Genomic DNA, 22457 nt, shown 5'->3' with positions numbered 1-22457 from the left:
AGACCTTAGTTCATTCAAACACGATTCCACCCAGTCTGTTGTGTGGTGCTCACAGGAAGGGAGAGCCCTATTCATACCACTCTGGTCTCAACCTTATCTTTAGAACAACTGAACGCAGATGGCACAGGGTGACAGCAGTGCTGGGAGAAGCTAGTCTGCATGTCCAAACGCCCTCAGCTTAACCAGAAAAAGTCGTGTTTGAACTTGATTGGGACCAATGGGAGAGCTGGTTAATTAGATTGATAAAACAGGTGGAACCTTGTTGCCAGCTTGAAGAACACTGGGCACGTTCTCCTCCTTAGATACTAAGATTAAGCAACATCTTGCAATCCTTAAGGTTTTGTTTGCATCTTTTTTGGTTTCTTTTGCTATCTCACTCTAAGCTCGTTGAACTGACACACTAATGTTGGTGCTGAAATTTCTTTTTTTGTTTTTTTTTGTAGATTTTTTTTTTGTCTTTTTACATTTTCTAGTAGCCCACACAGAAACTTGATGGCACAAGAACTGACCAATAAGTAACTCTTTACAACAAGGTAGACTGCAAGTCAACAGTTGCCAGGGGTCACACAGTAAACAAAAGAAATAATAATAATCCAGTTTCATTTTGAAAATAAAAACAAAACAAATCAAATCAGGTTCAATATAAAAGCAAAAGACAAACAAAAGCAAGTTAATTTCAAGTATAACTTACTCATAAAATAACTACACAGCATTAAATATTCTCATTATACATTTTTAAATTATTTATAAAATATATTTTGGCATATATGTTTTTTTTATTTTTGTGTTTGTGTAACAAACGCTACTGTAGCTTCAGTTGAACACCAATGTTTATTTGTTTTTTCTCTTGAAACAAAACATTAAAGGGATTGTCACATAACAACAGGTTATTAAAAATGATAATAGTAAACCCTATACAGAGTTTCACATAGCAAGACATGAGTGACGATCCCTTCTATCCTAGCCCCATAGTCAAAAGTCAAAATAAGTACAAGACCAGAACACAAAGTTCTAATTTGTGCTCCACTGGCTACAATCAAGGTTGGGCACAGGAGATTTCAAAAGCAGTAAGTCTTTTCATACAACTCAATTTGAACACAAGAATCTGTCTGTCCCACTTCCAGTGTTCAGAGTGGCTGGGCAGATAGCACGAGTTCATTTAGCTCCATCCGTGATAAAATATAAATACTGTAAGACCTCACAGTCTGATGACACTAGGATGTCCTCAGGGATATGCAGAGAAAGTTTCTCTTATTAGTCAGGGAGAGGGGCAAATGAGACTGAGAGGTCTCCTTTTCCTTCTCCTGAAAGAAAGAACTGAAAACTGTTGAAGGAATAAATTGAGGAGATTTTTAAGATGAGTCCTGTGTGTGTCTGTTTGTGTTGCTTATTACATTGATGGAGCTCACTATACAAAGGAACAAAGAGCGAGTTTGGCAGTTAGAACAAACTGCAAAACCAAAGAAGGCAAATATCAGTTTGTGATACAAAAGTAGTTCAAAAGGCATAACTGTACTTATGAATTGGCACCTCAGGTGTCCACGCACGCAGTGTCCTGCTTTGGCGCAAGGGCTGGGGAGCTCCACTGGCCATGTCCATGCAGTCAACAGCAACCGGCTTGTCCACTCATTGTAGACAGATAGAAAAAAAAGGAACAAAAAAGCGAACAAGGAAAAAGTACTGCGACTACAACAAAGCCACATCCACTACCTTGGCTTGACCACACAACTAGTTGCAGCATACTACAGCTCACCATCATCAGCCTGAGCTGGTTGTTGAATATCGTATACTGCAAATGGGTGTATCTCTCTACTTCCACAGCCTGACTTTCTTCTGTGCACACACAGCTATTGCGGGGTATATATATGTGAGTTTACACTGTATGTGTGTATGCATGTAGGTGTGTGTCATAGAGAAGCTCGCTAAAGCACAATGTCCTTCAGGCGCTTGCTGCTGGGGGATTCCTTGTCCCGGCCATCATGGAGAAGCGTGTTGATCTCCCTGACAGCCGGTTCACTGTCCTTCCCCTCCGGCTGCCGCAGCAGACTGTGGTTGGCAATTCGCTCTGCGTCGCGGCATTTCAGTGTGTTGTAGGCAGATGATGGCTTGGACACTGGACTCTTCAGGTGCACAGGGGAAGTGATGGGGCTGGCTGCTTCACGCCCATTGCCAGCTTCACGGACAGCCCCTCCATTGGCCTTGGGGCTACACACCTGAGACTCCTGAGTCCGCTTTCCCTTTAACTCTCCTCGCTCCACGTCCTCGGGCCCATCCTTGCCGAAGGTGGCAAAAGTCCTCTTGGAGGTGCCATCCTCATAGTGGGGCACATCCACTGTGGTGGCTTCGATAGACAAAGCGATGACATTACGAGTGTGCTCAGGTGACTTGGCACGTGCCGGGATTGGGACACGAGGCATCCAACAGCGGTCAGAATGGCCGAGGATGCGACATTCGTCCTGGCAGTGAAAGCCCTCGCTGGGATCTATGAGAGACAAAGAGAGAACATGACCGTCAGCTTGTCTGTGAGAGCAGATTGATTCACAAGTTTCACACTCGTTTGCACACAGATCTCTAGTTAATTCTCCACAATACCCTACTGTACATTTGACTTTGGCTTACCAAAGCTGTCATGAGAGTAAGAGCAGAAATTAATGAAAAACAATGCAGCATTTATTTTAATTAAAACAAGCCGAGTTTAACACAACTGAATGATTTGCTCTCTTGTCCTGCATGCCTGCATCTGTTCAAGACTGCAGTCCTGTTAGCACCACTGACTGATAACCAGAGCTGGATGTTTGGGGCACTTCTAATATGCCAATTAAATTATGTATTGTTAAATCAAAAGTCCATTTGCAGCTCTTGTATAATTGGGTTTTCTGTAGCAACACTAGATGAAAGGCAGGTTTAAACAGTGCAATCAGATATCTCAGAGAGACACCAGACGAGTTGCTGTGTTGTTGCCTGGTTCGTCTCTCTCTCTCCCTTTCTGTCATCTGGCGCCGAGTTATAAATATATAATGATGTTTAACGTTGGAGTGAAAAAAAGATTTGTCTGAGTCTGTATAACTGCACTCTTTTGTACTTTGTTATAGTGAAGGGGAATGACTTTCAAGACAATTTCTGCATCATTACAACAACAAAAGAATGCTCCCTTATTCACAGTGAAATGCTGTAATTTTGCTTTTCCTGTTCTGTTATTAATTCACACAAACACTTTAATTGCCCAAGGAGCACCACTAGGCGATAGAAACCAAAAAAACTCTATACATTACTTCACTTGCCTTCTGTAGATTTGATTAAAACATTATTTACATCAGCCCTTTGAAAAAATGTTGAGCCCTAAAAACATATGAATTCATTTTCCAAAACCTCTTCAGGACTCTGTGCTGTTTTCCACCAGTTCCAATCTTGTGAACAAACCTGCAACACAGTTATACACAATGACACATTTCCGAGCTCCCCTACTGCTTGTCTCACTCCTAGCAAGAGCCATCCTCCGTTCCAGAGGCCCAAGGTGACAAGAGTGGATTGTGAGAGGGACTGCTATCGACCCAAATGCATACGCTTACATCTGGCAATCGCGGCTTGACAGATCACCTAATTAAAATCACTAATGATCTGTTTTTCTCCCTTCTTTCCTGCGCTCATGAGAGGCACCTCTGCTTACGCCCCGGGGATCGATATGTGAAGATTGGAGACAGGCTTTTCAGGGCCAAATATGCCAGAGCTGTCTCTCATAAAGTATAATCTGATGAGACTGACAGATAACATGGTGACTAAATGACTGAATGAATGAATAAAGAGTATCATGGGCTGTTAGAATCCAAATGTGGGGAGTGGAGTTCTGGAGTAATTACTTTGCTTGAAGGCAGAAAAAATGAACATCGGCACCAAGAATGCAGATGATGAGTGACCAATCTCCACATAAATGCTTCATAGTGAGTTAGAGGCCACACTTCCTTTGATCATTTGTGTCTAAATACACGCAGAGAGACACACACTGACACACGCATGTTATCCAATAATGGCCGATTCAGATGTTACAAGGGACGGCATTGTAATAAGCATCACAAATGACACTCATGTAAACATGCGAGTTACCATCTTACAGGACATTAGTACAATGGTAGTAAAGATGTAAGGACACTGCAGCATCAAAAAACAGTTATATAAAACTCTCTATACAGATCAAGTTATTTGATGAGGCCAAAAAGCAAGAATAAGCAAATTATATATTTTTTCTGGTAAGTATGTAAATTTGGATGAATACTGATTACTGGAGAAGAAGAAACTGCACCAGCAGCAATCAAGGAGAGAAAAGGCATGAAGCTGGGGTTTTGTTTAAGCAGAAGGGAACCAATCAGAGTGTAATAACTTAATCATAACAGAAGCCGCTACCAGGTACAAGAAAAACATAATGGAGAGCGATGAATATAAAAAATAAAGAAAACATGCCCACACACTAGATTAGATTGTCCACTGCAACAGCATTTTAAAGCCCTTTCAAATCCAATGTTCTCGTATAATCCTATGTAACGGCTTTGTGATTAACTGTATTTTGAACTTAGCCTCTATTTGATGCATTTTCTTTGATAGATTGCTAAAAATAAAGACGCTTTAGGCAGACAGTGTTTCAGCTACAGTAGCGATGTAAAGCGCATTTGCCATTGTTGTATTTTGATATCTGCTACCATTGAAAACCTCTGCAAGCCTCAACATACATTTCAAACTTCCATTTCTATATTTAGAAATCCTGAAACTTTTTTCCAAATTTTGGTTGACATGTTTAACAAAGTAGATCTTTTTCTCTGCTGATTTAAGATTTATAAGCATCTTGGTAATGAATGCAATTTCCTCTAAATACTTTGGCTTTTTTCTATAGCCTGAAGCACTCACTAAAGCATGAAAAGCCTTGAGGCACAAAGAAATTTACACAAGTTGCATGCTCTCCACTTAGCAGTGCATGCATATGCTCTGAATGCCACTTTCTCTCCTTTAAGGTTCTATGGGAGAGCAACTGGGTTGTAAATGACATTGTTATGAAAGCCAAGTGCCATTAACACTCACACATCCTGCCTGTGCTCAGAGCTTCGTAAAACGCAGATGTTGCTCTAAAAGACCCACAAAAAACGGAGGAGACAAAATTTAAATAAAAAAAAGTGACAGGCCATCGACCTCTAACAAAACACAATCTCCTCCTATTCCAAAAATGAGCAAACTGTAATGTTAAGAGCTGAATTAATGGCTTTCACAGCACTAGGTTTGGAAGTCAAAAAGTACGGAATAAAAGACAGTGAAGGCACCTCCTGCTGTGACATGTATTCAAAGTCATCAGGAAAATAAGCTTGCCAATCAGTGTCAGGAACAGATTTAAAGCACAGTACAGAGCAGGATGTTATTGGGAACACTTCCTATTTATGATTTAATACCTATTAATTAGTGAGGGAGCTCCATCGGGAGGTGGAAGCTGACTGTGATTTAAGTCTTCCACATTTAAAATAATAACATTGGTAGTGGAGGCAACAAGAAAAAAATCTGTGTGTCAGGTAGCACAGCACTGCTATCAAATCAGACAAACTACACTTTAATATTAAATTAAGCTACAAAGACTGACTAAGGCACAAGGGAGCACTTTAAATTTGAATGTTGCGATGTGCATGGCATTGGAAAAGAATAAATACTGCACTTCACATACAAAACCCAAATTCTCCTGATAGCGCTGGCCATGTTTTTTGTGTTTGTAGTTTCCCGAAACAGAGTTACTTTGGATCAGCGAGGGGAAAAGCCCACATGTTCTCTGTCATTTCATCTTGAATATACAGCCTGCCAGCAGCCGACTCAATCCTGTTGGTTTCCCTCAATCAGATGAAGGCGTCTTAACTTCAAATTACAGCAGACAGATCCTCAGTTACAGCGTAGGGATCCCACAACCTGACAAGCTCATTGCTCAATTTACCCTCATGCACGGCGTATAATGATCCCTTCATGTCATACAGCTGGAGGTGCTATTTGTTTGTTGCTAATGTAGCAAAAAAGAGGAATCAGCAAAAGACTAAAATCCCTTGACACAAAAGGAAAGGGATGTGTTCACTCCGAGAGGCAACTCCCTGACAAACTCCTTGAGCTTCTGCCAGCTCTTTCGCGTCCTGTTTGGCTAACACTTGGAGCTCGATTTGGAAAACAGAGGCTCCTCTCCCTCCAAAAGTGGCGCACACACCCGCAAGGTTGACAACAATGATGTAATCCTATAAAATGAGTGTAAGCAGCCACGAGAAACACGAAGCCACATCGGAGGGCCAGAGATGGAGTGGAGGTGCTATGAACCCAGACTCAGGTGACAAAATCTTCATTCTGTTTTTCTTAATTTAACTGGAGCCACACGGCGATGGGACTCGCAGTGTGACACAATTCAGTCAGTTTGGCTTTACAGCATGATGAACCCTAAAAAGAATTTGGAACAGCGCTCTGGCATGATAAGTCATTTTACAAAGAACGTCTGCCACTTTTGGCTTAAACTACTTTTCGTTCTTCCTCTGTATGGTGACATTTTTGTTGTAGAAGTAACAATAAATGTCCTGATTCTGTTTGTCATGTGAAAATAGATGCTTCTAAATATACCGCCAGGCAGTAATGTAGACATGGCTGTTGTAAAAGAAAATGATTTAGAGGATTTGAAACCTAGATTATCTTTACTTGTGGCCTACACAGATTTGACCAATTTCCTCTGATTCCTCTTGTCTTAACTAAATATGACCAAAGCTCTTATGACATTTTTTAAGAACTGCCTGGGACTGAGGAGTCGCTGCCATGTCTGAGTGGTGAATAGACGGTTTTCATTTTCTGCTAAAACACCATCCAATTTTCTGCTCTCATCTTGGTATTCCAGTGTATCTTTGTCAGTGAGATGCCTGTTTTCTAATTGCTCTCCACATTAATTTTCCATACTGGCAGTCACATGGCAAAGATTGATTAAATCTAAATTGTGACTACAGAGTCTGTGATGCAGAAGCTGATGGAATTATCACAGGGAAGGAAAACTCAGAAAACATGGCACCAGCAGAATAGAGGGTGACTGTCTGTGGCTGGTTGGTGCTCGGAGTCCAAAGTATGCTTGAGACCTAACAGGCCTTGGCCCTGGCTGATCCCAACGCCGGGGATGGAGCTTAACATCTAGTCTGCCCTAACTACAACAGAGGACAGTTCTTCGGCCAGCTGAGGCCGAGGTCTGGCCAAGCAGCCTCCTTCACTACTCACTAGGGAGAGTCCAAGCACTGCTGTCATCCCAGCCAGCCAATTCAGTCCGTGGGCCATTAATCAGCCTGGAGGTCTGGCTCCTGCGGGAGCGGCAAGATGGAGTGTGATGGTCTTGTTTTTACAAACAGTAGAGGGGCACCCTTACTGCGCCACGCAAGCCATCATTCTCCACACAGCACCGAGTCCTCTTCTTCTCCCCACAGCATCTGGTTCAGTCACATCAAGCTATCCCCCCTGACACCCCCGGATTCATCCCTCGCAGCTCTCCACACAAGCCCATCTTTTATGCTTCTCTTCCTTCTGTCCTCCTCCTTCATCCCATCAGTACTGCTGTCTCACGTACACTGGTGTAATTAAATAAATCCTTCACCCAAAAATCTCTTCCTCTCATTTCTGGCTATCTGACCTGAATTCCTTCTACTCTCGCAGTCAAATAATAATTGTTGATTAAATTAGACTTACTGGGCAGCCTTGTTAGTACTGTCATATGGCTGTGAAGCCAGGGGTTCACGTGGCCCTAGTTCTATTTCTGAGCATTAGTACCAGTCAATTTATCAAGAAGGAATTCACTGTCTAATCCATCCAGCGCCGCAGAGTGTCTGACAGCTTGTCATTTCCACCAGGCCTGACCGCCTGTGTCCGCCCCAAATGCTGATGCAAAATGGCATGTTAACTTAATTTTGTGGCAGTGTTGCCGTTCTTCACAAGCATTTGTCAATACTTGTTTTAAAAGCTAACAACAGTTCAAGACGAATTCTGCAAATGTTCACTTCCACTGTCTCCGCTTCCTCCATCCACCCCATCCTGTGCATTTTATAGCAGGTCCTGGTATAAAGAATGTATTTCCAAACTGGTGTTGACAAACAATGCACTAGCTTCTAAATTGGTACAAACAGCATCTGTTTAACAGCTGTGTAACAGCAGCGAGAGGGAAAAAAAGCAATCTCTATGCTGCTTTATAAATCACTATGTCATCGCAGAGCACTGTTTTGTTCAAAAGCAGGACCACAGGCCAATGGACTGCTTGATGTAGTGGAAACGATGCGAACTGGTTGTCATGATGACATACGTGGGTGGGCTGGTTTCAATGCCCCAGCAACAAATACTATTTTGCTTGGGGGGGGGATTATCTCACCTTATTGAGCTCTGCTCCCACCATCACGGCTCCTAGAGGTTACAGATTCTCAGTAACAGATGTTAAGACTCTACAAGCATTACCCTTTGATCCCATCACACACGTGCACCGCTCGGAGGACATCGTTTACTGTGGTCAACTCCTCGGCGACCTGTAGGTTTTCTGACTAGCCAATATTCATACATTAGAAGAGTCAGTGTCTGTTTAACTCTTTCAAATTGGCCTCTGACCTGGAATTAACCCGCCCATTAAGGCAATGTCCCATGCCTGGCTGCATAAAATAGGCTGAACTTGGCTTGACAGGAAAAAAGAGGTTGCAGAGAGGTTACAAACATAAGAAACAGTGGCTGGTTTTCCTCACTAGACACTGAAAAATTAATTATTTTAATTGAAAACTAATCATTGACCACTGTTTCGGTCAAACGACTTCTCTTGGAGCAACTCTCATAACGTATCCACCATTTCCGTACCCAGAAAGGAGTTAGTGTATTTTGGTTAAAGGTTTAATATCATGTACATGAAGCAAATTACAACAGCAAATTGTAAAAAGAGTTTGCATGTGCTTTCCCCTGCTACAAGATAATGATGCCAACCATATCACTGTCACTGGAACCAGAAATCACTTTTTATGGTAGTAAATTAGATAATTTCGTGGCCACATATAACATTTCCAAGAAAAACTCATCAGGGATATAATTCAGTGATGAATTTCATCAGAGGAAATTCATCTGTGGGTGAGAAGTATTTTAAAGGGATAATTATTTTAAAATATGAAAGCTACAGGATGAAAAAAAAAAAGCAATTAGAGTCAAAATTAAACTGCAACTTGAGCTTGTCTTTCTCACATAATCTAGTATCTAAAATAACAAATTGTGGTAAAACATAATGCCCAAAGGCAAATGAGAAAGAACAGTACTTTTATTTGATTGGAGGGCCACTTTTTGGTAAAATATCCCCTTTGGTACTCTGTGATGGATTGTAATCAATTTCCACAGTTTAAACTAAACAAAATATAAAAGTAGGGAATCTACATCTTTATGGAGCTATGGCAAAGTGCACTTAGTGTACGGATGCTGCTGTCCTTGATCTTCACAACTTTTTCCTGCAATCATCAGACTAGAATTTACCAGCTGACAGACATTTGAATAAGACAAGATAATATATACGTTATGTCAAAAGGTCCACTTCAATTTGTTCCACGAGAATAGTTTTTACCTCCATTGAATGACAATGACGCTTGTTTTGACATGCAATTACTATACTTAATAATCAGAAGTAATTAATGTCAAATTGTTAAACGATGACAAGTATATTATTCAAAGAGACTGAATAAGTGAACGTATGCTGAAATTCATCCATCCATCCATTATCTTAACCGCTTGTCCTCTGAAGGGTCGCGGGAAATGCTGGAGCCTATCCCAGCTGTCAGTGGGTGAGAGGTGGGAAACGCCCTGGACACGTCTGTACATGAAATCCTGTCACACACAAAGTGTTTATCAACCTTCAAAACAAAACTTTAACCATAGTGCTTTTCTTCCACCACCTCCTTCCAAATCAATTTAAATTTTGTTATTATTATTATTAAAACCATATGTTGCATTTGAGCATAATCCATATAGTGCATCATGTTTCCCACATAAACCTTCATGTTTGCTGTTTAATTAGAAATTTAATTTTTAGGAGACAGGGTTGCATGATGAGACGTACTGAATTTCAGCATAATGACACAGGAAATACCACCCTTGTCAATTTGCAGCATCCAAATTGTGTGTCTAATGGTGGGCTTCAAATTAACCTGTGTTCTGGAGCTCTGGGCCCAGAACAAAAGTACAATGCATTCCCCAAACTGATCGCAGCAGGCTGCTGGCTTCCCAGTTGCAGACCTGCACGCTCCCTCACGCGAGCCAGCCAGGCGGCCTGCTTGCCGCTGTCTACTTGGCTCGTTTCCTCTACAATGCATCGGCAGAGGACATCTTTAAATATACTGGAACAAATGCAGCATTTCTGTGTTTAAGCTTGACCGAGCTAGTAAGCTAATTTGCTCCTAAACCCTTGAGTCTGGGAGAAGCGAGGGGGACAAAAAAAGATTCTTAAATTACATCTGTGAATGGGGTTGGGGGGCAGATAAAAAGCTATAGAGAAAGTGGGGACAGAGAGAAGGACAGCTTTGGGACAGTACAGGGATTGTTGCTATCAAAACTATGTGTTTATGTCAGGTGTGTCCCTGAGGTCACTTCATCTCATTCCTGAGTAAACCAATAATGGAATATGTATTCTCCAACTCAATATATTTGTGTGTTATCAGCTGAAATGAATCCCTATTACACCAGTGTAAACGTTTCAGAAATTCTAATAGGCAGAAAAATAAAAAAACGCAAACAGCAAATGTCAGTGAAATATAACACTGGAAGATAGAAAAACAACGCTTAGTGTGGCACAGAGCTTTCCCTTAATAAACAAGAAACCCATGACGAATTAAAGATGTTTTGCCAACATCAAGAATCATCTGTGTGAATCCACGTCTTCATCCCTGCAGTCAAAAAGTACAATCAAGTGTGGGGAAAGGGTTTTATGATTTAATGGCTCTGAACAACCTATAGCACATAAACAACAAAGAGAACGAAACCATTATATTCTTACATTTGCCATAAAGAATTTTTTTCTCACAGTTTTCCCTTTTGATTATTTTTGCTTTCTCAAGTGCCATTTCTATTAGCCATCTGAAATAAACACAATACTTCAGTGCCTGTCAATGTGTCAAGGTCCAAACAACCAGGGACGGCACAGCTGACAGCATACCAATATCTTAGGATTTCCTCTGTCTGTGTGAGCTTCTGCTTTGCCTCAAAGAGTGGCCCTACATAATTAATGCAATGTGGCTTCTCATTCAGTCATGTTCACTTTGTGTCACCCAGGACTGTGTGTTTTATATTCCATTTTATCTCATCGCAAAAGCACCAGCATAGTTCCTAGTCTCTCATTTTCTGTCCTCTTTTAGTTTTTCTTCCTATAAAAAATTCCACTTGTCCCTTCTTCTGACAATTTTAACAACCTCTGGAAGTAGGACGCTGTAACATATCGAGTGTGGTGGTATGTAGGGTGATGGGCAGGTGTAGCTCAGCGTGCAAAAGCATGTGCAGTAAGAGAAGGTGGGCCAGCTTAGGACACTGATGGTTGATCCTTTTGAAAAAGGCTGACCCCTGTTTCCCGCTGAACCAGACTGGCAGTGCCACTCAGGGATGAGCAGCAAGTAAAAGAAATAAGGAAAACCCAGCAAGGTTCTTGCTGTGTGGAGATGCATTAGATTTACAAATAGTGGGCAGAGGAAAAGCAACAGGGAGGCCCCTCTAACGCTTTCTATTTCCCTGTCACAAAGGCCATTTTGTTTGGCATCTGGGAGGTTTGCTGATTCTCTACCAGGTTCTCCATTATACGCTACAGTGAAGTCTGCACCGCGATACCACTTAATATCAGACAGTCAGAACCAATGTCCGTAGCATTAGCCACCCACCAGCCAGTGCTACTCTATCTGCAGGACTGACAGAAGTGAGGCAGCCCATGAGAAGAGCTGCTGCTCGTATCTAAGACACACAGATTGAAATGGAGGTGCGAGCCTAGTCTGAAGAAGAGAAGGAACTAATAGGCACATCTTTTCTGATTTGAGGAACATGACTATAGCATATATAAGGATGTTGGCAGGGGTCTGACACAGTGGTAGTAATTGGATTTCTCAGGCCCTGTGCCCACTCATAACATGCTGAGCTGTGACATGAAAAGTCCTTATATGTGGCAAGGGAGCAAGGTGCAGCGGAGTGGAAGTGACAGGTGTCAAAGATCCAATTCCCTCGCTCCTAGAGCTCCTTTACTCTGGAGATGGCGAAGGAACAACCTTCCCTGTGGTAAAGCCAAACGGCAAGCTTGTCATGCAGTTGCAAAACCTACACTAAAGTTTGTAGAGAGCAGCAGAGTGGGAGGACGGGGAGTGGGGGCGCATCGTGGATGTAAGAGGTCGTGGCCTGATTGCTTGCTTTATTTATTTTCTGATGCCAATGTGAGCTGAATACAAAAGGAGCACATGATTTGTATGGTGTTCTGGAGAACACAAAAAGAAGCCTGAGACCCCCCACAGCAGATCTTGTAGATGCTGAGGTGGGGGGTGCAGTGTGTGGCCACAGTTCCCTCCTTGTCCTCTGCATTCATTCTGGCCTCATCTATAACGAGGACTGCAGGAGAACAGGCACATCATTAAAAAGAGCCATTCTGAGACTTTCCTGTCTACCATTAAACTTAACAGCCGACCTCTCCCATTACCTTTTATCCTCCCTTTTGAGGAGGTGGGGGAGAGCCGGGTTTGAAAAGTCGCATTTGGCCTTGCAAGATGCATCCTGCAAGATGAATTCTGTACCTTGTCGCTTGTATATTGTATACATAGAAGAAACTACAGTAAGACATCCTAGAATGCAGCAGAAGTATTTTCTGCGCAATGTAACCCTGTATCTTTAAATAAGCAGATTAATGCAGCACTTATTGTAGTATTTACATAATTCACACTAACCTGATTTTACGTAATATCCTAATGTGATATGATAATTAGGTTAATGCCCAAAAAGATGTGTGGTAGCCTAAAGGAAACATCTTATTAGTACAACCATATAAAAATGGAGGGCCTTTGTGAATAATGCTTTTAATGTTGAGGAATTTACTTTAATTTGATTATCCACCACCGCCAGCTATGCCACAGTGTGGAAACACCACTCTGCATCTTGTTCAGCTCTTGACCTTTTTTTTTTTTTTTTACACATGAATAGAGTCCAAAAAAAAAAAAAAAAAGAAGGGAGAATTCTCACTACAGCGTTATTTAGTAAGTAAGTAATTCAGATGGACTTTTAAACTGTCCGGTTAAACCTACCAGCACTATATTTTACTCTCAAGCTGGATGTTAATTAATTTTATAAGGAATAAACACAACACAGAGATAGAGATTAGGAGGCTGCTGCATATTATGATGTGTTGAAAGACAAATCCAGACAGGGTCTAGTGGAGATCGGTGGCCAGGAGAAGATTGAGGGAGGCTGCCGGGGCGTCACGCACCTCAGTCAGTCCCTCCCCTCTGTTACTCATCAGTAGTTTATGATCTGGGTTACTATCAGCCACAATGTGCCTTCCACTATTGAGATCTGCTCAAAACGTTGCATTACAACAAAGTGAGCTCATTCATTCAAGGTCATCTAGGGGACAGCGAGGAAACGCTGACACTAATTGGTGAATGAAAGATAGTAATGATACAGCTAGTTTGGATGACTTCTCTTTAACCTCTGTTTAACTTCTGCCGAGTACAAATCCAAAGAGCACATTCTGCCATGCAGTGTTTTATTGTATATACAGGGTCTGTGCGAGAGAAATCCAGCGTTTCAACAGCAATAAAATGTTCCCGAATAAATCATTTTCACTGAATATACATGAAGAGAGCAAAATATGGAAATATTATAGCAGTGTGCCTGAGGTAGTAACCTTTTGTTGCCACAACTGAAGAGGACGACATAACTTTACATATTCCTGCTACATATTCCATCTGAATTACAATGTGAGGAGAAACAAGGTGATGAGAACTAAGACAAAGCCAGGATGGCGACGACAAAAGCAGTGGGGGATACAGTGAAATGAAAGAAAGAAGGAACATAGGAAATCTCAAATGGATTAAAGAGGATGGAGGTGTAGTGTTTTTTCCCACAGAAAGGAAGTAATAGGGTTTAAAAAAAGAAATAGCACAGGGGACCCCCTCTCTCTCTTCCTCCCTTACCCCAGCTGCAGTGATAAATGTCTCTTTGTATTCTGGACAGAAAACTGCAGGCTACAATGTACTTGTCAGAAGACAGCTGATTTTCCCCTTAAACAGAGCAGAGTATATTCTTAATCTTTCCCTTCACAGAGGCAGGAGATAAAACAAATGCCTCATGCCAAGACACATAATGCCCAGAAAATCTCTCTCCATTCACCACATATTTATGTAGCGTGCAGCTACCAACGTGCTCCTATGTGTGTACAATGTATGTGTTTGCAGCAGGTGTAGCTATAGCATGTGCAAGCGTGCGCTATCTTTGCTTTTGCTAAATTTCACAGCATCCTAAATCCCTGCAGTATAGCCATGGTTCCACTATGAAGGCTCCTAAATGGGAGTCAGTGCTACAGGTAATGGAGCTGATTATAGCTATCTGGGCTATGGGCCAGCTGCCAGACTCTGCCCTGCCTGGAGGGAGCACAGGCCGCCTGGTGTCTGATATCCTGGGATCCCTGTAATACAAGCCTTGCTTTGGCAGTCACTCTGTGACTATCCTGCCCACTTCCAGCCACACACAGAGGCTCCTTTGAGTTAGTCTGTGTGTATAGTATGTCCTCATCAGGTTGTTTACTCCACATGGTATCAGTCTATAGTCATACCATTTCAGTAACAAGTCTGTGGTAAGGCATGGCTTTGTAAGAGTATTAAGAACTCCTGAGTGGAAGTTAAGTTGTCACCAGAGGATCAGGATCAGCTCTGGGGTTATACCTTCTACGATTTTCTGTCCTAGAGGCAGAGTGGTTCTGGTGGCCAACTTTGCCGTTACATTCACAAATTGCATTCCTGATACTTGAGACAACAATGACTAGTCAGATGGGGATGCATTCCCCTGGCAGTGCCATAAAAATGTTTTTCTTAGCTGACCTTCAGCCATTAGAGTTAATACAGCAGCAGCAGTCTCTGATTTCCATTCAAACTCTAAGAATAAGGATGTCAAGACAAGTGTTGGAAGCAGTACAATTCATTATTGTATTTTTTACTATATTACAGTTACTGACCTGGTTAAACGATAAACGATGTATTTCAAATGAAACTACAAAATATCTCCCATATGACTCCTCTAAATTAACACATAAGTACTTTCTGACTGTATCAGAAACGCTGCTGAGTGAAAAATAAACCCACTTTAAGCTGTGACACTGACGTTGTGGTTTGATTAGGTACAACTTAAATAACTTAAAATAGTTAAGACTACTTATGATTATGGGACCTTAGTCGTTATGGTTACATAAATACACAGTAAAGGTCATGGAACAATGCACCAGAAACTGATGCTGACTGCTGAGAAACAAACAGCAGTTTCCCATGTTTAAGTCTATTGTTTCCACCCTGACTTCCCCCCCAACAAAGACTTTGATGTACATATCCTGACTGCTTCCTTTACGCCTGTCATAATTAGCACGGCTGTTACTCTGCTTTGTCACTTGAACATAAACATATGGTGTTCTGCTCACATTTTCCTTGGGAGGACAGTCTCTGGCTTTCTAACTCTGTCTTGCTCTCTCTTCCTTTAACACATAAATTGCCAACCGAAAAGCAACAACACAGTAAATGAAGGGACGCATCTGAAGGAAAAATGATTTGCTTTGGCTCATCGTTGCACACGGTTGCATGCAACAGCATCTGAACCTGCCCTGTTTGTGAATGGATGTAAACAAAGGAACCCATAGCAGAAGAGCCTTTGTAAACATGTCGTTTTGCATTTGCATCACACATCGATAGGATTATCACAGTAAAATGTAAATTCTGGTCAGATTAGAATCCGAGCCCACATCACACTGGAGATAGAAGAGCATTGTCCCCAAAAAATACAATAGTGGAGAGGATATGTAAACATTAGATACATGTGGGTAGCAAGTACCACTGAGAGGTGAGGTAGGGACAGGAACATCCGGAGAGTTACTTAAAGGACAAGCAATGAGCTAAATAATAAAATCTAGAGTATCGCACCAACTTTTGCTCTTTGTGAGTGTAATTCCTGTAAAAATGGTCCTGAAGTTCCTCCATTCATACAGCGCTCTGTCTTATTACTGTTCGCTTTCTAGTGTAGAAGGGCTTGAACCCATGCAGCGACCTCCAAGAATTCAAAACACAATGGTGCGGTTAGGAAATGGCTGCTGCCTTGGTCCCTCAGACAAGAACTAGAATCAATCTGAACCACAAAAGGCAAGCAGACTGGAGACAATGCTATAGCTCTGCTACTTCAATTTCACTCATTTCCCCCTACTCATAGTATTTCTCTCCTGTGCCATCTCTTTATCTGTGTCTCTCTCTCTTTTTCCTCCTCCTTAACCTTTAAAGACACACACCTGCAGCCACACACACACACACACACACACACACACACACACACACACACACACACTCAACACACTGTGTACACACTCTCAGACACATTTAAAATTCAGGTACTCTCTTCTCCCCTCTCTTTAATACACACTCGGCCCCCATCAACTTCAGCACATTACCTGTTCTTAATCTCCCTCCCTCTGTCTGGGATCATCCTGATCCCCCTGTTTTCCCATCTGCTGTCGATTGGGGCCCAGCTTGGCTAGGTGTTCAACAAACAACTGCGATTCACTTGGTTTCTGCGGAGATTATTAACACACCTAGCATGCCACAGCGTCATGAATAAGCAATGGAGATCCGGAGCCCTATTTTCTCTCCGTCTCTGTGTTTCCTCCCTCTCTCTCTCTCTCTCTCTCTCCCTCTCTCTGTCTCTCTTGCCCTGCCGCGGTGTGAACTGAATGCCAGGATTGTCTAGAAAATGAGCTGTCAGTGGAGGGCCTGCAATGAGATACATCAGGCTCATTGTGAGCCCTAGAAAATAATGAACTATTCCCATTTCTCTCTCTGATATGTTCAATACGCTATCCATGACAAGTGCAGAGAGATAAGCAGTCCCCTCTTGAGCTGATTAAATACACTGGGTATATTCAAGAGAGCTTTGGCAGAACGAGGGTTCGGGGGATGCCATTATAGTATTATAACATCACTATATATTGTATGTTTACAGTCTGTGCTGGAGATGAAGACCTTTGTCTGCATTAGTGTGTGTGGCTGAGAAAGAACAGCTTGAAGCAATGCTTGTCAAAACGTCAAGTATCAAAACATGTCGAATTTGTTTAAGTCCTTCTCCGCAGCTTTTATATTAGTCCCTCTTGAAATTAACCTATAAGAAGAAAGAGATTGGTTTGCATGATTTTTACAAGACATGGTGCGCTACTTATTCAAGTGCTGCAAAAATATAACACAAAGCAGCCGCAGCATTCTTTTTCTTTAAATTTAGAACAGACATAAAAAGCGGTGTCGTCTAAGCAGGAATGCACTTTTATTACACGGAGAAATATTTAAAAATCATATCTTCCCTTTAAGTTATAGAGGTTTTGTCAGCTTTATCAAGGCCAGAATCAATATTGGTCAGCTGTGCTTTATTATATTAGGTGTAATTTCAATAAGACAGAGCCAGAAGCCTCACTGAGTCACACAATTTCATTCGGTGATGATAAAAAAATATGAGGCCAGATGGACACAGCTTGAAACAACATTTTATTTCCTTCTTTTTCTTCAAGTCTCCACCTCTTAGAGGCAAAATCTGCATCTTGGTTGTTCATTATAGACTTCACTACACCTGCTAGCAAGCATACACTGGTGTGTTGGAGCATGCGGTGTGTGTGCACTCTATCTTCCTTAATGCCTGTATTGAGTTCTTTGTCACTGTCAGCCATTTTACCTCTACCACAGGTTCCACATTAGATTAGGCAAACCCAAATCAAAATGGATGGTCCCACTATAGAGTTTGTATGTTAATCTAATCACGGAATATCATAACGCAACAAGTGTTGTCGCCTGCTCGGATCACACGAAGAGTTCTGATACATAATTCAATCAAATGTTGTTTGAGAATCAGTCAAACCCTCTGGCACATTCACAGCTATCTTGGAATGAGAGACAGGAAAAAAAAAATCACTCCTACCTGTCACAGAGATTGTTTCCTCTTTTCCTCTTTTTACTCTCCCTCGCTAAGACTGCTTACTAGACTCTGCGCTTATTTTTCCATCTCTGTCTCCCTCGCACACAGACTCTCTCTCCTCCCTCTCGTCGACTGTTGTCAGCACAGCCCTGGTTCCTGTTGCCTTCCTGATTCTGACACCTGTCAGCATTTTCGTTAGTAGATCAGAGAACTGCAAACTAGAAATGTTCCCGTGTTGAATTTAGGGCAAGTTTGCAGAAACATGTGAGGTGCCTTTACTCTTTCTTTAATTCAACAGGGGGAAGGGGAAGCGCTTGACTGGCGTAAAGTTGGGAGATGTGCGTTTGGATGTTTTCAGTCAGTCGATGCAAACAGGAGAGAGAGACAGAAAGACATATGTAGGGAGCGGGAACGAGAGACAGATAGCGTGAGGGGAGCTGAAATCAATTAAGAACAGCGAAACCCTGTGGATCTGATGATGGAGGAAGGGAATATGGAGAAGTCTGCAGCCCACGGAGGGGGCTTCCATTCCTGGGTTCCAGCTTCAGGCACACACCCACAGGGAGCTAACAGATAGATGAGAGATATTCTCCAGAGGTGGAGGCCACAGAATATGTCAAATATAAAAGAGGCCTTCTCCCTGCTCTAGCTAATTGAGCGGTCTTGGATCCCTTTGAGTGCTAAAGACAAGAGAATCTGATTTTTTATGAAGAACACTTACACATTGACCTAGAAATAATTTCAAAACTAAGACCAGAAACCTCTAAACCCATAAATCGGACAGTGTAAGACGACATCATGCCCTCCCCCTTTTTCTTCCCGCAAAGATAACTCGAGCGATTTAACAATACACGAATCTTAATCCTTAAAAACCATGGCTCATCCATTTCCGAGGGGAATTAAAGTGTGAGCTATGACAATCAAGGGAAGTCGACAAAATAGATTTAGCTCTCTTTGTCACCAGCCCCCTCGGAGTCTGTTCCCTTGCTTCTCCCTTGACACTAATGGTTCTACAGAGCTAAAGCTAGCATGTCGCACATTTCAACCAAATCCCCCCAACTTCACAAGCCCATAAAGATAAAGAGGAATTCATTTTATATCGCTCCTTTTTTTAGTTGATAGTTACAGAGATATCACCCATTTTTACACTATTGGCAAATAGGAAGGGGCCATTGCATAAAGACAGCTTTCTCTTTATAGATTTTAGGAGATTTAATGTAATTTGTTCCTCAGACTTCCCTAATCTAATCCACTGGGTGTGGATATTTCAGGTCAGGTTTTTTAAAATGAGCACACACGCCTCTTTGGGTTCTTGGCAGGGATCCAACAAGGAGGCATTCATTGAAATTTAAGTCGAAAAAGTTTTCACAAGCACCTTGCTGAAAGTTACCTTGCTATTGGTGCAGGTGCTAATAAATGGCACCAAAGAAAAGAAGCAAAACTGTGATGGACAAAAGCCAAATAGCTGCTGCTCCTGAAATGATGCAGGAATGACGAATGCCCCCCCCTCTGTTAAGGTGCTGGGTTAGTTAGCCCCTGAAACTTGTGTCACAAATGGATTCCCACATAAAAGCCCACAACATGATAGTGATGCAAGGTCTTTGTGTAAAGGTAACGGCTCGTCTCCTGGGCAAACAACAGCTTTACATGGCTCTGGGAATGGTAAACATTTGCACTGTAAAAGCCTGAGAGTTTAACCCTGCTTCCTTCCCCCCTTCCACCTTCCAGCTTCCCTTTGTTCTCGGCACTTATCAACACGAGAAAACAGAACAATAAAAACACACAGAACAAGGCTCCTCCATCCTCTGCCTGTGTGTGTTGTTGTCCTTTGGCAATTGCAGTCTCTCAACTTGTTTTCTGCCTTAGCTGACAGGAGAGGTGCACTGTACAACAGTTACTCCCAGAAGACATCTAAGCAGTGCGGTGTTTAGTGTACATGCCTATTTGTTTTCTGACAATTCCCTGCATTCTCTCAACAGAACGAGCAGATAGTGTCCATTTTTGGCAATTAAGACAGATGAGCTCGAAGTACAACCACATCATCACATGACTGTAACCACGGTGGTTCTCGTATTATACAGCCTCAACTGTTCTATTTCTGCCTTTGTATTCAAGTCAGTTAGCACAGAACAAAATGAAGCAGGGAAATGAGGAGGCTAGTGTTCTCCCGAGGAGCCAGGAAAAAAAAAAATCTGACAACGTAAAATCCTCATACTGCAGGAGAGACAGATTCAACTGTGCACCGTGCTGAATCTGCCCGTCTCCGTCAGCCCACCATGCCCTTTAACTATGTAATTAGACCGCTGAGATGGTAATAGAGGGACGATTTCATTTGCTATGTCATTACATTTCTGCACGTGTAAGGATCTTTGGTCAATTCATTTAATAAACAGCCTCTCATTACTCTCTGGTGTGGCCACTGCTGCTGACTGACTTTCAAAACAAAAGGAGGAAAGACTGGAGTGGAGCCATTTTGTAAAGTTTGTACGGTGGATAAAAGTATGTAGCTCACCGAGTACAGAACCATTCAATTGTAATTCTAAGCATATACTTTGTGATCATCCATTCGCTCTGGTCAAAAGAGTGGACAGCACTGTGAAATAGCCTCTTGCTCTGTTTACCAGCAATGTGGAGGTGCATTACACATTCAGATGGCATGCATCCATTTTGCTGAAACAGATACAATCATTGGTGTTAATGAAAGAAGAGCTGCCTGAGAGAGCTCTCCCCACTTGTAATATTCTTCATGTACATCATTTCTAATTGTCTCAATAATGAGATCCCACTACTTGGAGACATGTCAGCATGCATTTTTTCTTTCTTTTTTTTTTTTAGAGGCACATGAATTTTTTGCGGGTTGTGAGGTAATTACAGCTGGCAACCAGTAGTCAGCAAATTCACTTTTCATTGTTCATTACTGTCCGACGCTACAGAGGTACACGCAGTAGAAGCTGATTGTAATGGTCACCTTATACATACAGTATGTCTATTTGTGTTTCTCAGCCAAGTCATTACACAGGCAGACCCATTTGCATGACACCATTCCTGATTAACACAAAGTGTAGGTTGTCTAATGTTATTATTCCTTGGGCAAACAACATCAACAGCCAAATTGCTATAAATGAAGCATCCTGTTAGTTTAATATGGCAGAGACCAGGCACAGAATAACCTACACATGTCTACTACTGCTTTTTTTAACCACATGCGAGTCCACTGATAAAAATAGTTAGATAAATAATAAAAATAAAAAAAATCACATAATCTCTATTCCTATATGCACTTTTATAAAATAGGATTCCTTTTTGTTATCTCTTGCTCATTAAAATTTTTTCCTCCTGTATCAGCCGAGGAGGAAAGAAAGTAGAGAAGTGAGAGACTAGGACGCATTACTAGGGCAGTGTTAGTAAAAGGGAATCAAAATTATGTAGATGTTAACTGAGGGAAGAAAAACTAAATTTGGCAAGTTCCCAAATTGGAGCACAGCGCAAATGTAAAGTTCAGATACAGCAATTGATATCTGTAAGTGCTGTCCTCCAGAGTGTGCTTTTAAAATAAAATGTCCAGAGTTTCCTCCTCACTCAGAATAAAATAGCTAATGTGAGTCATACTAAAATGTCTGCAATTTTCACACATGCCGACTCTCGTGCTCTGCTGAGCCGTTGCACCTGTGCATGTGGTGTTTCCTTTGAGCTCCGTAAATACCCACAGGTGCATATAGTAACATCCTGGTCTGCTCCGCACAGCTTTATCCTGCTTTCTCTGCTCTCTTTCCCTCTGACTGACCCACTCTCCTGCTCGGTCTGACTGGCAGTAGTTAAGAATGAACATGACCCTTACACTGACTTCTGCCAACCAAGTGGATGTCTTTTTAAACGGTGAGTCAGAAATGAAACATCAACATTAATTCCCCGCTAAATGATCCCACTGAATAATGGATGAGGGCATGTGGATATGTAGATTTCCATCTTCTACCTTTATGAGCCTAATTGCTGCCATTCAAGCACATCTGAAGTCAGCCCCACTTCAAGAGCAGACATGGCTACTATCAGTCAATGATGTTACCTAAGCCTGTATCAAAGGGTAGCCTTAGCTGTCAGAGATCCCTCACATTAGCAGCTCTAGCGGGACATCAAAGACAAAAAAAAAAAGGTGATGTCCATACTTGCACATCAGAAGCCTACACTGGGCATAATGCACCTTAAAAGATGCTCTACTGTCACAATGGGTGGACACACCAATACACTTTGTTCTCGTC

General features: G+C 41.9%; 1 protein-coding gene across 4 annotated transcripts in view; it reads right to left on the bottom strand.

The window, feature by feature from the left end:
* Positions 1 to 444: 444 nt before the first annotated feature.
* Positions 445 to 22457, bottom strand: part of pcdh19 (protocadherin 19) — a 54552-nt gene continuing 32539 nt past the window's right edge. For all 4 annotated transcript variants that reach the window (XM_026358118.1, XM_026358120.1, XM_026358119.1 and 1 more), the window contains exon 5: positions 445 to 2482. In XM_026358118.1, the coding sequence (XP_026213903.1) occupies positions 1923 to 2482 (560 nt within the window). In that variant the 3' untranslated portion in view covers positions 445 to 1922. The remainder of the gene's footprint in view (positions 2483 to 22457) is intronic.

This window comes from Anabas testudineus, chromosome 10 (genome assembly GCF_900324465.2).
Source record: "Anabas testudineus chromosome 10, fAnaTes1.2, whole genome shotgun sequence".
In the NCBI taxonomy this organism is placed as follows: domain Eukaryota; kingdom Metazoa; phylum Chordata; class Actinopteri; order Anabantiformes; family Anabantidae; genus Anabas; species Anabas testudineus.
Note: the sequence above shows the minus strand (reverse complement) of the source record. Positions and strands in the feature narration are given on the sequence as shown.